This window comes from Lissotriton vulgaris, chromosome 10, assembly GCF_964263255.1.
Source record: "Lissotriton vulgaris chromosome 10, aLisVul1.2, whole genome shotgun sequence".
In the NCBI taxonomy this organism is placed as follows: domain Eukaryota; kingdom Metazoa; phylum Chordata; class Amphibia; order Caudata; family Salamandridae; genus Lissotriton; species Lissotriton vulgaris.
This window is the reverse complement of record NC_141698.1, coordinates 151,811,764-151,827,591: the sequence shown is the minus strand read 5'-3', so window position 1 is coordinate 151,827,591 and position 15,828 is coordinate 151,811,764. Positions and strand designations below refer to the sequence as shown.

The following is a 15,828-nucleotide window of genomic DNA, read 5'->3' as shown; positions in this document are numbered from 1 at the left end:
AAGGATGCAGGAAGCCATCAGCCCCAGCAGCCGCAGCGTCAACCTGACCGAAACCCGGGATAACGGCTGAAAGATGGGAATCAAAGCCTGTATATCCTGGACTCGCCGTTCCGGAGGATAAACCCGAAACTGCGCCGAGTCGGGAACCGCTCCGATGAAAAGGAGCTTCTGAGAGGGGCACAGGTGTGATTTCGGCACGTTGATGTAGAACCCCAGCTCGTGCACGAGGTCTGCCGTCATCTGAAGGTGGTGGACGACTGTCTGGGGCGAGCCCGCCTTCAACAACCAGTCGTCTAGATAGGGGAAGACTGAGACCCCCAATCTGCGCAGATGAGCTGCGACCACCGCCATCACCTTGGTGAACACCCGTGGGGCGCTGGTAAGGCCGAAGGGGAGCACGATAAACTGAAAATGCTCCAGGCCTACTGTGAACCGCAGGTAACGCCGGTGGGCCGGCAGGACGGGGATGTGAAAATACGCATCCTGCAAGTCCAACGCTACCATCCAGTCTTGCGGGTCGAGAGCAGCCAAGACCTGAGCCAAAGTCAACATCTTGAACTTCTCCTTCCGGAGGAAGCCGTTGATGTTCCTTAGATCCAAGATAGGACGTAGGCCCCCTTTGTCCTTCTTGGGTACCAGAAAGTAGTGGGAATAGCAACCACGCCCTACTTCTGGCCCAGGAACGCGCTCGATGGCCCCCTTGGCCAAGAGGGCGTAACTTCCTCCCTCAGAAGTGCCAAGTGGTCCCCCGACACACGGTGGTTCTGCGGTGGTATGGCTGGAGGATTTGTCTCGAAGGGGAGGGAGTAGCCCCTTCGGACGAGCTGCAGCACCCACCTGTCCGATGTTATCGTGCGCCAGTGGGAGAGGTGATGGCGAACCCTGCCTCCCACCGGTGTCACATGGGCCTGAAAGCTCGGACTAGGAGGATTTACTGGCAGATGCTGCGGGGGGAGGTGTGGCCTGACCTCGCCGCTGTCCCCGACCGCCACCACGGCGGTTTCCACGGCCGCCACCACGTTGATAAGTCTGCTGCGGTGCGTGGCTGGCAGTACGTGTGGGACCGCCCCTTCCTTGGCCACGAAAGGAGCGAAACGAACCCGTTTGCTGCCGCTGGGTCGAGAGACCTAAGGACTTGGCCGTGACCCTGGAGTCCTTGAAGCGCTCCAGCGCGGGGTCTGCTTTGTCGCCAAACAAACGACTGCCATCAAAAGGCATGTCCATCAAGGCATTCTGGACATCAGCCGAGAAGTTGGCGGATCTCAGCCAGGCGTGGCGACGAATCGCCACCGTCGTGGACATCGCTCTGCCCAGCGAGTCGGTCGTATCAAGACCACACCTGATGGAGTATCTTGCTGCGTCTCGGCCTTCAATCATAGCCTTGCCGAGCTTAGCCCGTACCTCCGGCGGGCATTCAGGCAGCAGGTCCGCGACCGTATCCCACAGAGAGTGGGTGTAGCGGCCCAAGAGGCACGCGGTGTTGCAAGACCGCAGTCCCAGACTCAGGGACGAGAAGACCTTTTTGCCATACTGGTCGTACCTCTTTGATTCCCTGTCGGGTGGGGCCGACGGGAATGAGGTCTGGGAGGTGGAGGCCTGGATCACCAGACTCTCAGGGGTGGGGTGGGTGGACAGAAACTTGGGGTCGTCCGAACATGGACGGTGGCGTCTGGCCACGTTCCTATCAACAGGCGAACCTGAAGCGGGCCTGGACCACGTGCCCAAAAGAACGTCTGTTAAGGCCTCGTTGAACGGCAGCAGTGGCTCCTGTGGGCATGACTGCGGTTTGAGTACCTCAGTGAGGATGTTAGTCCTCACGGCCGTGACGGGGAGCACAAGGTTTAAGGCCTTGGCAGCCCTCATCAACACCACTGAGTAGGCAGCCCCCTCCTCCGTAGCCACGGTAGGAGGCGAGACAAAGCCAGGGTTGGGGGAGTCATCCAGACCACTGGCGTCACCCAAGTCACCTGTCCAGTCCATGTCGTACTGACACTCGCGTGTCAGAGGGTCCTCAGACCCCTCCCACCCTTCTCCGTATTCTACATCCTCACCATAATCTGAGTCAACAATGTAGACCGGCTCCTCGGGGTTCACAGGCCCCATCGGTGTCGAGCCCGGCGTCGAACGACGCCGGTCCGACTCCGCGTCCGGATTCGGAGAGGGAATGGGGACGGCGCCGCCCGGAGCCGGCGCCGCGCGGGGGCGGTGCCAGGGGTTGCCCCGATGGAATCGGCGCCGGAGAGGCCGGTTGAACAGCCGGCGTCGACCCCGAGGGCCCCTGCGGCGCCGGGATCAGAGCCGTCGGCGGCGCCGGGGCCGAAGCACCCGACGGCGTCGAGGCAGGGTCACCCGAGCCGCTAGGGCCCCCGGACGGGTTCACAGGGCCCGAAGGCACCGCGGAACCCGCCGGAGGAGAAAGAGTCCTCATGGCCACGAGGAAAGCCTCATTCTCCTCAGCGACGCGCCTTGCCCAGGGACCGCAGGGTATGGAGCAGGCCGCGTCGGCGACTCACACGGAGCCGCGGGGGTGGGGGGGTGGGGCCACCCGAACCCCCGGCCGCATCGCGCGAGCGTCGGGGGGAGTCGGGGGTACGATGACGACGCCCCGACTTCTTGTGCTTCCTACCTGAGGAACCAGAGGAATGGTGACGACTTCCGGAGCGGTGACGGCTCCGCGACCGCTCCCTCGATTGCTCCCTTGACCTCCGGCCGGACCGGGACCGCTCTCGACTCGGGCCGACACCCGGAGCTCGAGCAGCTTGCGGGACCACTCCCGCCTAGCTTTATTCCTCAAGGCCCGGCAATCGACGCAGGCGTCCACGTCGTGGTCGGGGCCCAGGCACCGGAGGCAGAGTCGGTGATGATCCGTGACCGACATCATCCGGTCACAGTCGTCACAGTTCTTAAAACCGGGCATCCTACCGGCACCGTAGAAGGTTCAAGAGATCAAAAAAAGATCAAAAACTTGGTCAATAGACCGGAGTACTGCTCTTCGGATCTGCGCTAACTGGCGCGGAAAAAAGAAGAACTGACGTCAGCGAGCGGAGGCGGCGTCTATATACTCCAGCGACGTCATCACGGCGCACGACGCCAACGACGGACGTGGAGCCGCAGGGGACGCCTGCAGACGACGCCTACCGACGCGCAGGGGTACTGCTACGCAAAAGTTTCCGGATCCAGACTGACGCCTGGGGATATTCTAAGGTAAGGAATCTATTACTAACGTGTTTCTTTCAGGTACAGTTGTTTATGAGATAATAAATAGTTTTTGAAAACTGTTAACATAAAAAAAGACTTCAATAAGAAGTTGAGGCATGACCTTTAAGTTGTTTTCATTCTACTGGACAGTATTCTTTTGGAGGACAACTAAATGAAATGTGTATTTCTCAATTTTCTAGAAAATCTATTATTTCATAACGTTATTAAAATTAAACGATCAGCTTCAATGATTAGGTACTGCGAATTTATTCATGTAAGCTTGATTATCAAATGTACAGAACAAAAATACAAGGAAAGAATTTTCACTTGATATTATCATATGCATTCACTCTCCGATTAGATTGAAAATCTTTATTTGATTTTAAAACCATAAAAGAACATATAACAAGCTCATTGTGTATAAAACGTACCTCATCATAACATTACATCTGGCAATCAACACTAACAATAAACGAAGCGAATAGCACAATTCATTACACCATTTCAAATCTCATCAGAGAAAAGGTATACAACGATAGCGAAATATAAAAATATAAAACTAAAATAACAATCAGAGGCAATAAATGCAGAATATCACATGATTCATAGGACGTTTCATAACTCAATAGGGAACAGAAAATAGCAACATAAACACTACAGTAGCGGGCTATAGGACCAGTCAATATATTGAAAGTGCTAGTGCGTTTAGTGCATTCAAAGCAGTCCCATAGGGTCATAAAGTGCTACAGCAGAATTATACTTTTAAGTGGTTCTAAGGCTTTGCATTGATTCATTTAATGAACACATGATATTCACAGAAAGCACAAAGGGAAAGTCCTGGAAAAAAGGGAGGCAATTTCTACCAATTCAATTTGCCATTTATCTACTGTCATCTGTCTTGAGAATCATAATATACAAGCTTTATGTGCCACTAGCGACTTTGCCAACCATGTGTTTATGTGATGATATACTAATGACATATATAGCATGGTGATGCACGAACTGGGCCCCTGGGGTAATACAAAAAGATCCTATCCTTGAGAGCACTGCCCGCACATTTGTCCAGTGCAACTACAGACTACGGCAATTCCACAGGATGTGCAGTAAACCACGCTCTCATGGCTACTCCTCCAGCATCCAGAATGCTGCCTAGGGCTTACCCTCTATGACCTCCAGGCAGACCGTGCAACACTTTGAAATAAAGAAACTTGAGTCTGGCGTCCCTCATGTGTCTGTACTGCAGTTACGATGGCACCGACCAGTCATACACCGGCAATTCTTTTCTTCTGTGATTTGTCAAGATATAGTTTTCGACCGGTTTGGAGTATAATTCCCTTATAAGGACTCCATAAAGGATACCTACCACCCCCATGATGGTCCTACATCCTGAGGAATTGTAAAACAGGCGACAGTGGTAGATAAATAGGTAGGGGGGCATAACAGTTCCTCAAGTGCTCATCGATTGTTTGTAATGCCCAGGGCATAGGTAACATTTGAGAGTTAGAAATTGAAAGCTTTCTGAAGCTCTGCTTGCAACTAGGTAATTTCAAAGGGATAAGTCTCTCTCATACTAATCCCACCAGGTGAAAGGTTTCCCGTCAATAAACAGGCCTACATTTCACATACAGGGGCTAAGCAAAGAAGTGGTAGACTTTGAGCAACTTGTGGGGTACTTTCTGTTCTGCCAGCATGCACTGGATTACAGGGTTGGGTTGTCTAGGGCCGAACTTAGTGGATTTACCAGCAGGCTGCCCCTCTGGCAGTTTATTGTCAACCCACATCGGGGTTTAGACCGCTTGTAACAGAAAACAACCCATTTGGGATAATACATGTGTATAGTAATGGCACTCCAAGTGAGGCAATCTCAGACCCCCAAAGTAGGAAGCTTCAATATTTGAAATGGTTCCAGTCTACCCTACCCCCACATCTATCGGTTGATATTGATATCAATTTACTTCAGTGTGTCCTTGTGGACTTTTGAAGGGAAGGTAATCATTAATACACCACAATAGTACTTAGGTTATACATTCCCTCTGACAGTCTGTATGATACCCCAAATTCATCAGTCTAGTTGGGAGCATCTGGTAAAGCTGTTTTTTGTACGACTATGAAGGGAGTCTGGGTATCATCTTCCGTTCTCTCAAGGATCTGGATCCTGGGATTTTAACTCTACGGTGACCCATTTTATCGTGACAAGCACAAGAGCCAGACTTTTGTGGTGAGGAGTGACAAGGGAAGAGATTTGCACTTCCCTTAGCTACCTTGTAGCCTGAAAACTGGGACAGGAGTCTATGAAGGCCATTAATGCAGGTTCTGAGGTACTCTGCCAAGTGAGTGTCAAAAAACATTACCAGCATACAGGAACATGTTTAGGGGCTCACTGCTGAGGTCATCCATGGAAGTTTTTGGCTTGTCTAACTGAAGCAGAGAGGGGCTGACGAGCTAGTAGAAATTAAAGAGGGACTTTGGACATCACTGTCCAGTACCAGACTTGATTTTAATCAGTCTGGACAGGAACCAATCACAGTTTATACTCTCAATCAGAGATTCATATATCTATCGGAACTTGGATACAAAGCCCTGTCCAAGGCCAACTCTCTCAAGTGCCCTAAAAAGATAACTCTACCGTATGTTGTCAATGCCCTTGTCTGCGTTAAGTGAGGGGGTCAACGTCCCTGACTGTAGGTCCTCCGTTCAAAACACTGGGTTTCTGGCTGACGGGGTGTGAGCTCTGGTCAAGCAGCAACCACAATTCTTGACAGTTGAAGCCACAAGCTAACCCCAAATTAACTTGTCCTCAGCCACCTGGAAGTTTGGCACAGAGCACTCAAGCTTAACTTAGAGGCAATGTATAAAGTATCTGTGCAACACCTCAATCAGTAAGTTAGTGGAAAAAACACACAAAAAGATCCAACACCATGTGAGAAAGATAGAGATTAATATAATAAATTAAACAAGACCAAAATTACAAAAATCCAATCAGTAGAATTGGAGTTATGAACTTTCAAAGAATAAAGTGTAAAATAGTGCCTAAAAGCACAAAGCACCAACTAAGTCAAAGGTTCAGGCCGACCACAGTGGAGCACAGGATGGATACAGTCCCAGATTAGCCCAGCTAAAGTTTGACTTTCTCAAGTTTTGTGCCAAGAGTCCAGTTCGCGTTGAAGGTGGTCGCGGAGAGCAAGGAGAGCACTGCAGAGGGCGTGGTGCAAAGAGCAGGAATGGGGTTGCGAACAGGTAGGGACTTCATGATGGCAGTCCCCCACAGGCTGTTGATGTTGCTGTGCTAAGGGATGGGCTGGCTACGGCTCGCGCTGGATTTAGATAGGAGCAGCGCAGTTTTGGTTCGAACAGGCCCATTCATGGTCGCAAAGAGCCCAAAAGCTTGATTTAATGGGCCTGTGAGCCCCAGCAAGGGTCCAAGACCTGAGGGGCACTACTTGGAGGTCAGGAACTTGCTGCAGCTGGGTCCAGGAGCTAGTTGGGGGGGGCTTTTATGTCCCTGAGGCTCAGCTCCGGAGCTCAGCAGACTAGCCCTTGGGAGTCCCACAAGTTCTGGGTTCAAGATGAAGTTGCAGGTCCAGTTCTTCTTCACAAGGCAAGAGAGCAGCAGATCGGCACAGCAGAGCAGCAGTTCCTTTAGAGCAGCAGTCCAGCAGAGTGGCAGTTTTTGTAGCAGCACAGCAGTCCTTCTTCCTGACAAAGTATCCACAGGTCCAGAAGTGTACTAAGAGGTGGTGTAAGAGGTCCAATATTTATACCCAGTTGTGCCTTTGAACTGGTGGAGAAGTTTCTAGAGGTTTCCCTTTGAAGTCCCCAGGCATTCCCTGTCCTGGTTCTAGACTAAATACAGGGGGTATGCAGCCATTTGCTTGGAGGCAGGACACAGTCTATTCAGGTGACAGTGGGGCTGTGGCCAGCTCCTCTCTACCATCTTGCCAGTGATAGCCCATTCAGGTACACCTAAGCTCCCTATTGTGTGTGGCTGTCTAGTAGGAATGCCCAAAGAGAGGAGAGCGCACAAGCGCTTTAGCACTGGTTAGCAGTGGTAAAGTGCACAGACACAGAGTCCTAGAGCAAGCAAAAACAGAATCAGCACAAAAATGGATGAGGAAGGAAAAAGGTTGGATGGGAGACCACTCTAAGACCGACAGCTCTAATACTGTTTGCCACAGAATGTGTGATAAGGTCCAAAAGTAGTTTCTTAATATTGATCTGGTACTTAGAGGAGTGAATCAGGGATGGGATCACTGTGAAGCCTACAGGCAGGATTATGGACAAGATCTTTACATCAACAATTAAGGTGATGGAGAGTTAGCTTGGACACTCCAAAGGGTCTTTCATTTCTTTTGGGATACGTGAGCTGATGGCAGTGTTCTAAATAAGCAACTGGGTTGCAGAGTACCTCATTAAATTACTGCCATTGATGAAGCCTCAAAAGAGTTTTCCCTGTCTTGTAACATTCTCATAGAAAACCATCTGTACTCAGAGATTTACCAGTAGTAAACCGGAAATTGCTTCTTCAATCTCATCCAAATTGATTTCCCTATCTAGAAATTTGCAGACTTTTTCATTCCACCTGGGTAAGCTTAGGAGTCTTCCTCATCCCCTGGCATGCCAGAGGCTTCGGAGACCTCGGTCGGTTGTGCTTGAGCATCCCCTTGTCTCAACTGAGCAATTAGTAACCTGCTTGCTTTCTCTCCCATTCCACAGTTTCCATTGCAGTTTTAATTAGAGCCTTCTCTTCTGCCTGTATTAAGAAGGAGTTGACGAAATGTTTCGCAGTTTCAAGTTTGCTTCTTATGATAGGGGAGGAATCTGTATTATACTGGTATATCAGGCTTTGACATTCACTTCTAATGCAGAACATTTCAATTGCTGCATCCATTTGACTACGGTCAAGTCACCATGCCAGACCCACCATGATGACCTGCCTGTGGCCATAGCGCCTACTGATTATCTGACCCACTCGTCTCTTTTCAGTTTTAATCCCTCAAAAGGTTTGTCATCTGGTGTAATGCAATGTCGCCCATTTTTGTTTTAAGGTAATGTTTTAATGTATTGTAGTACTTTTTTTCTGGAGAATTGGTGGCCCAGGAAATATGATGTACTAGGGTAGTCTCCCAACACAGTTTCAGGATCTGATGCAGTGCACTCTTAAAAGTTCCAGTGGCTCCTCTAACTCTGTGCCACGAAGCTGTGGGTGCAGGTTCAGTCTTTCTCTTTTCTTTGGGATCCTCCAGAAGCGGACGTTACCTAGTGCCATATTCCAGTACAGCAGGTTTGCTTTGAAGGTGCCAAATGTGCAGCTGCAATCTGAATATTTGTCAAGCCTATCCTCCGCTTTGTCCAGCCACATTTCTAAGGATTCTATGTGTATGTTAACGTAGGGAATGTCAGAATGCCTGCTTTATTTCAGAAGCCTGATCAGACATCATAGTATCGAGTTTCATAGTCATTATTCTGATGGTGGAGAGTTGTATCACTATCAATTCCAGAATTACTTCAGGCATTGTTGCATTATAGACTTGACACAGTGACTAATTCCTGATGAGAAGTTGTGTAGCCAGGCCTAAGACAGCTATGCCACCTAGTAGTATCCTTCTTATGGCTCAGGGGAGAGTCCCACATCTTCACCACTAAGGTTTTACCTTATTACAGAATGTTCTAGGGTACAGGGACATGACCTGGCTCTCCTGCGGACCAGGAACAATAAGCAGCTCACCATCATAACAAAGTATGCAAGTGTCCCAACAGTTCATTACGTCTCTTAGCAGTAGATACGGTGGACACAGATGAAATGTACTATACAATCTAGTAACCCTGCTTTTCAGGCGCTCATCCAGGCACCAAATGGGGAATCTGCATTTGGACTGACCAATTTCACAATACAGTGATTATCTCAGCAATGAAGAAGTTGTTCAACGCGGTTGGAACATTATTACCAGTGCTCATGTTCCATACCATGCAGTCCTCTCTCCAATCACTGCAGTCACTGGGTGTGTACTGAAATTATGGTTTCTGCAACCCGCAGGAGGAGAGAGTACCACTCCAATGGCCTGGAGGCCATGCATGCCGAATCCGGCATGTGTCCAAAGCCGGGCTTGGACCACCTGTGTTCAGCGGCCTGCTTCCCCGCCACAAGCACAACCAATATTACACTTCAAACCTAAAATGGCAGAAGCACTATTGCACATCGCACCCAAAAAGGAACAATCACTGGCGCAAGTTAGTCAGGATACAATCTTTAAACTTGAGAAATGCTTATGAATTGCCAGCTCGTATTTAGTTACTACTGTTCCCAATCACTTTAAGGTTTAGCACCCTTTTAAAAACTATTAAACATTATTTTCTATTCATTTCAAATTAACACAGTTCTGTATTTTGCGAAAAACCCTGTACAGGAAAGAACAACTCTAAGTCCTGCTTTCGTAAATTCATTACTTAACAGTTAGCTCAGTGTCGTCAATGGTTTAATAATATTTTGAAAACTAAATTGTATTGGTATGCTAAATTTAAATGAGCACTCACGTTCATATATTTAACATCTTGCTCGGTCTTCTTTTCAAGCTCCGCTATTATTTCTTTATGGAATTTTCTAAACTTAAAAAGAAAATGACATATTTAGTAAGAAGGGCGCAGCAGAGCGAACGTGCCGGTAGATTTTATATGCAAAACAATAGTGAAAAAAGGACTATACATACACTCTCTTCTAGGTAGTCATTCAACTTCCTGTGTGCATTTGAAATGTCTATGAGGACACGGCCTGAAAAAAAAAGAAAAATATTAAATGATGGAGTAGACTGGCGTTCGAGTGGATGAAGTGTAAATAACTGGTATGCATTAGCCAGGACATACAAAAGATACAACGGAAATCAGGGGGAGGCTTGCGGGTGGTATAGGACGTGCGCCAGGGTTATCTCTCATGAATTTCCCTTTGCACCACCTTCTGAGAAGTTTCAGGGTTTCCGAAAGCTTGTGCATGGTCATTGGGGTATTTTATTTTCAGGTGGCCCAATAAAACGAGTAATCAGCCTGCTTTGAATCAGTTGGATAGACAACAAAAATAAACAACTGGTCATAGAGGAGTTATTCTCATTTACTATGCAAACTTTTAAAGGTATGCTTATGTGCGGTTAGCTACACGTGTGTATGCAGAACCATCACCTAACATCTTCTACCCTAAATTATAAACGAAACCATTTTTCTGAAGTACAGTTTTATGAGCCATGCAGGAAAACAGTTCTGTAATACAAGCCATCTTTCATGCTGTTAACGGTCTTAACAAAAATAAATTGGACCTTCACGCTTAAGTAGATCTAAGGTAATAGTAAATTATTAGATAGAGTTCAAGAACATAGCACCGAAATGAGGAACAAAGAAAGGTTCACTGAATTTAATAAACTGACTTCCCGATTCTCACTTAGCAACGCCACCAAAAATGTAATATTGCTTAAAAGTTCCATTCATGGTTTCTAGTGACCTTGACTATTCAAAAATGTACATCTTAGAATTTCACGGCGCTGAAACCCACCGTGGATAAGCTGAAGTACCAATTTGGGACGCATGGTTTGCGTCATGAAAAAGTCTTACTGGACTTATTTTTGGACACATTTTACAACAGCAAAAAAATTAAGAGAATAGAAAAATGTGATTCCTCTTAATAGGTAATGTATACATTTTGCGAAAATCATGTAGTAGAAATATGAAATAATGTACCCAGAAATCACGTGTTTTAAGGTTACTGCAAGTCGCTGAGGAATACCTTCTGGAAAAAAACTCCGGAATTGCAGATTCAGGCGAGTGCTGGAACTGTCAGAAAGAGGAGGGCACACTTGAACACCTTATCTTTGGGTGCGTCAAAGTCAAGAGGTTCTGGGCCCAAATAAACGCATTCATAAATGACATGCTCCAAACAGACTTAGTACTAAACTATGTGACACTGGCGACAGGGCATGTAACAGCAAACCTGAACGGCAGGGAAGAAAGATACCTCCTAGACCTGCTCCTGACAGCAGCCCTGAAGATAATCTTAACGAACTGGAAGAACACGGCGAAAGCAAACTTCAAAACATGGATCAACTGGGTCACCTTCCTAAGAGGAGCAGACAACATAACGGGCAACCTCTCGAAAGAACACACGCCCCAAGAGCACATGTGGAAACAACTCGACGAACATTTAAAGAAGCCACACTAACTCCCCCCCCCCCCTCTCTCTTTTTTCTTCCTCTCTCTCTTCAGCACTGTTGTAAAACTGCCAATGTATATGCCACTTTATTTTTTCAATAAAAATCCTTAAATCAAAAAAAAAAGAAACGGGCCCTAACGGTAGGCACCGTTTCCTTTATAGAATCTACACTTTTTTCTAATTTTAGTTGTAAAGAAGACACTCTGACCAGATAGATCAAGTATCAGTTGTGACAAAGGCACACACATAATCGCAAAATGACCTTGGCCTATATAAAACACGTGTTACAAAGTGTCAATGCAGCTCCAGATGACTAAGTATGTGGGGGGTGAAAGTGAAGGCGCCACTTACACACAGAGGACCAGGGATTAGGGATGAAAAACCACTGAAAAACTGCACATTTAAATAAAAATCAGAGAAGATGCTCACAAAGCAGGCCTACAAAACTTTACCATGCACACATCCCAACACATACAACCTGCCAGGAGAGCAGCTGTACGATGCAGCTCACACATAGCAATGAATTGCAGGTCGTTGATTACACTAAACCAGAGCAGCAACCATATTATCATTATACACAGGATAAACAGTAGAGGAGTGCATCACCAGGGTGCAAATAGTAGTGGGTTAAAAAGCGACCACAAAGGCACGGGGCACAATCGCAGCATAATGTAGCAAGAACAGTTTTTACAGAAAGGCTAACATGTAAGCAGGTAGCTGATCAAAGAGAACAATAAACTCAATATCCAGGCCAGCAATCTGTAATAAAAGGCCGTTCTGTTTGCATACCTTAAACGTGTCTGGCTGCAGATAAACCTAAAAGGTGGTGCTAATTTTCAGAAATACTAAACGAATTAAAATATCAACGAAAAAAGTACACAGCTTCATTTGTTCCCACAAGTAAGAATGTCTGAACTAATAAAACTGTTTGGAAATAATAAGAAATGCATACTTACCCAGTTCCTTCGAAACTGGTGATACACGAGTCATTTCTCCAATATTTGCAACACAATCGTAATAGGCTCGTCCTGCCTGTATCATTGCTAAAATACATAAATATTATATATTAATAGTTAACTGTTTGACCCATGATGTAAAATAAACAACTTCTGCAAAACCTGATGAGACATTGGAGGTTACTTCTAACAAAGGTTATGAGCCTTTAGTCTTCAAACTGGGGTTATTTAAGGAGGATAAAACTCCCTTTATGGTGATCCTGCTACCCAACCATAGTAACTATCCTTAAATTTTTGTCCTACTACCAAGGGGACAAGATGTAGCCTAGCGGCAAGAGATGCCAACCTTGGAACTGGGGAACCAAGGCCTGATTACAATGATGGTGGGACCTCCACAGACAGCCCGGGTGGCACTTCCACAGCCATCGTAACACTGTTTACCGCCCCCCACTTTCCAATGGGGGGCGCATGGTTGGCCGTCGGAAATACAGACCGCCGCGCATCTGAGGTGCTCCTTGAGACTGTTCGTGCATCAGAGGGAGCCGCACTCCCTATAATGGTGGCGGTGCCTGCCAGGCACCATTGTAGGGATTATGATCTCCCTTACCGCCAGCCGTTTCATGGCGGTTTACCCACCATGAAAAGGCTGGCGGAAAGGGACATTGAGTGCCCTTAGAGGGCCCCTCTTCACCCCTGGTGCTCAGCTTTGGTTACATATCCCTGCACCATGTGGCAGGCACCGCATGGTGCAGGGAAAAAACAAGTTACTTACCTGTAACTGCAGTTCTCCAGTATTGGAAGTTTTCAAGGATTCACATGCCTGAATCATTCCCAGTCATCAAGATGGGACTCCTCGGTATATAAAAAAGCAATGCTTAGATAAATCCCAAACTGAAAAGAGGCCTAGGCCCATTTCCATTTTGCAACTTATAACTCTAGTTATGTAAAATAGACCAAAATTGTCCCTGAACCAATTAGAACCTCTCACCCTCTAGTAAACTCCTGAGAGAACCTTTTGCCCCTCAGATTTTCGAGCACTGGAACCTCAGATATCTTTTGTGCAAAAATCTAAAGGTGAGCCTCTCAGGAGAGGAGGGTGGGTAGCATGTGAATCTATAAAAGCTTCCAAACCGTCATCCTGGGCCCCTATCAATCGGGAAAAATGCCTCTGGATAAGGGTGTACCTCAGGGTTCCTGTCTGAGCCCAACCCTTTTTAACATATATATCTGGTTCCTCTGGCAAAAGTCGTAGAACAGCTGGGCTTCAAAATTATTTCCTATGCTGATGACACTCAGTTTACGTTCACCATCGGCCCTAATCCAGAAGCCGACAAAGCCCGTTTCTCCATGGGTATATTGGCAATTTCCAACTGGATGACTGATAACTGTCTCCGGTTGAATCCTGGAAAAACGGAAGTTATGCTACTGGGGAAAGCTTCGGCTGTCTGGTCAAACAAATGGCGGCCTTCACAGTTGTGTGCAGCCCTTGTTCCCAAACAAGGTGTCAAAACTCTTGGCCTAAAACTGGACCAATCTTTAACAATGAAGGACCATATAGCAGCTACGACGAGCTCTTCCTACTATAGCCTACGACTACTTCGTGAAATTCTCCCATACATGCCTACTAATCACCGCAGAACCTTGGTACACGCAATGGTGTTTAGACTATGGCAATGCCCTGCTAGCTGAAGTGGGTGAGACCCTGCTAAATAAATTGCAGGTGATCCAGAATACAGCGGCCAGAATGATTTTAAACCAGCCAGCTGGCTCCCCCTCTGAACCCTTACTAAGAGAACTGCATTGGCTGCCATTAAGGAAGAGATCCTTTTTCAAAATCTACTGCCTTACTTTTAATGTTCCAAATGGTAGAGGCCCTTATTATCTATGAAAGAAACTGGTAAAACACGTACCAGGTAGAAATCTGAGATCTGGTACATTAGGACTTCTACAGATCACTTGTATACGCTTGAGCCGCACAGGGGGTAAAGCCTGTTCGTATCTTGCTCCAAGTTACTGGAATAGACTACCCAAGGCCTTGCGGGAAACTCCGACTTATAGCACCTTCAGAAAACAACTAAAAGCCTTCGTGTTTTAAAATCGCCGCTGACCTGACTTTCTGCTATTAGGTTCTTTCTAGGCAGCACCCAGATGCCCCAGGGTGTGTCGTGCGCTATAAAAGAACATATAACATAACATAACAACATAACATACTGGAGAACTACAGTTACAGGTAAGTAACTTGTTTTCTTACTCCAGTATTGGAGCTTTCATAGATTCACATGCCTGAATCAGAATAGCAAGCAGTAAACCAGTACATTTTATTGTGCAGAAACGGACCTCAGGCAGCATATGGATTGAGAAAACTCCACTCTATATACATATATACTTGTAGATGTCTTCCAACATTGAGATCAATTTCAACATTAAGATAATAAAATATATAACACTCTTAATCTGTGACATCAAAAAGCATAACAATAACATGTGAATATGCAAGGGATGAGAAAGAGGGCTCACTGTCACTGGAAAAGGTTTTTCAGCACCGCTTGTCCCACTACCACATCTTTCTCAGAGGCTGCATCCAGGCAGTAATGTCTGGTGAAGGTGTGCGTACTCTTCCAGGTAGCCACCCTGCAGATGTCCTGGACAGGCACCACAGCAAACAAAGCAGTGGAAGTGGACACTGCTCTTGTAAAATGAGCACAAACTAGAGCATTCAACAGCTTCCAAAAGCAAGCAATGCTAATCTCACAGCTCTTAGCTCTAGTAGGTTGATGTGAAGTTGTTGTCCCTAGAACTTCCAACGACCACTGACCTGGAGGTCTTGAAGGAAGGTTCCCCAACCTTCCAGTGATGCATTGGTGGTAATGACCAGCGGAGTCGGGCCGGTAAGGAAGGAAAGACCGACTGAGATATTCTGTTGCAGAGTCCACCTCGCCACTGCTTGAACCATGGCGGTGTGATTTTCACAATGTCGTCAAAGGATCCCACTGCTTGACGCCATTGCCGATCCAGTTGCTCCTGCAACTGATGCATTCTCAATCGGCAGAATGGAACAAGAGGAATGCAAGAGGACATTGTTCCCAGCAGTGACTTGTAATGGCGTACTGAAAGACACTTTCCTTTTGCAAACGCCTGGGATAGAGAGATTAGCCTCTGTTGTCTTTCCACAGAAGAAAACGCCTTGTTTACTGTGATGTCCAGAATCGCCCCCAAGAACGTGATTGTCCTTGCAAGATGGAAGGATGACTTTTCCATGTTCAGAGTCAGGCCCAGCTCGGCAAACAATTCTACACATGCCACTGTTGACGACAGACAATGCTCAAGAAGGCGCTTTGATTAACCAGTCGTCCAGGTAAGGAAACACTTAGGGTCTTTGTCTCCTTCGAAAGCCCGCCGCTGGAGCCAGGCATTTTGTGAAATTTCATGGGGCTAATTTGAGGTTGAATGGCAATACCTTGAACTGGCAATGGTCTCCGGCAATTG

The 15,828-nt window shown here is 46.9% G+C and overlaps 1 protein-coding gene across 1 annotated transcript in view; it reads right to left on the bottom strand.

Annotated features, from left to right (window-relative positions):
• BAIAP2L1 (BAR/IMD domain containing adaptor protein 2 like 1) overlaps positions 1–15,828 on the bottom strand; it is a 490,712-nt gene that overhangs the window by 323,694 nt on the left and 151,190 nt on the right. Inside the window, exons 3-5 of the mRNA XM_086940727.1 lie at positions 12,343–12,429; positions 9,903–9,964; positions 9,730–9,801 (exon numbers count right to left, since the gene is read on the bottom strand). Of these exons, the coding sequence (XP_086796853.1) occupies positions 9,730–9,801; positions 9,903–9,964; positions 12,343–12,429 (221 nt within the window). The remainder of the gene's footprint in view (positions 1–9,729; positions 9,802–9,902; positions 9,965–12,342; positions 12,430–15,828) is intronic.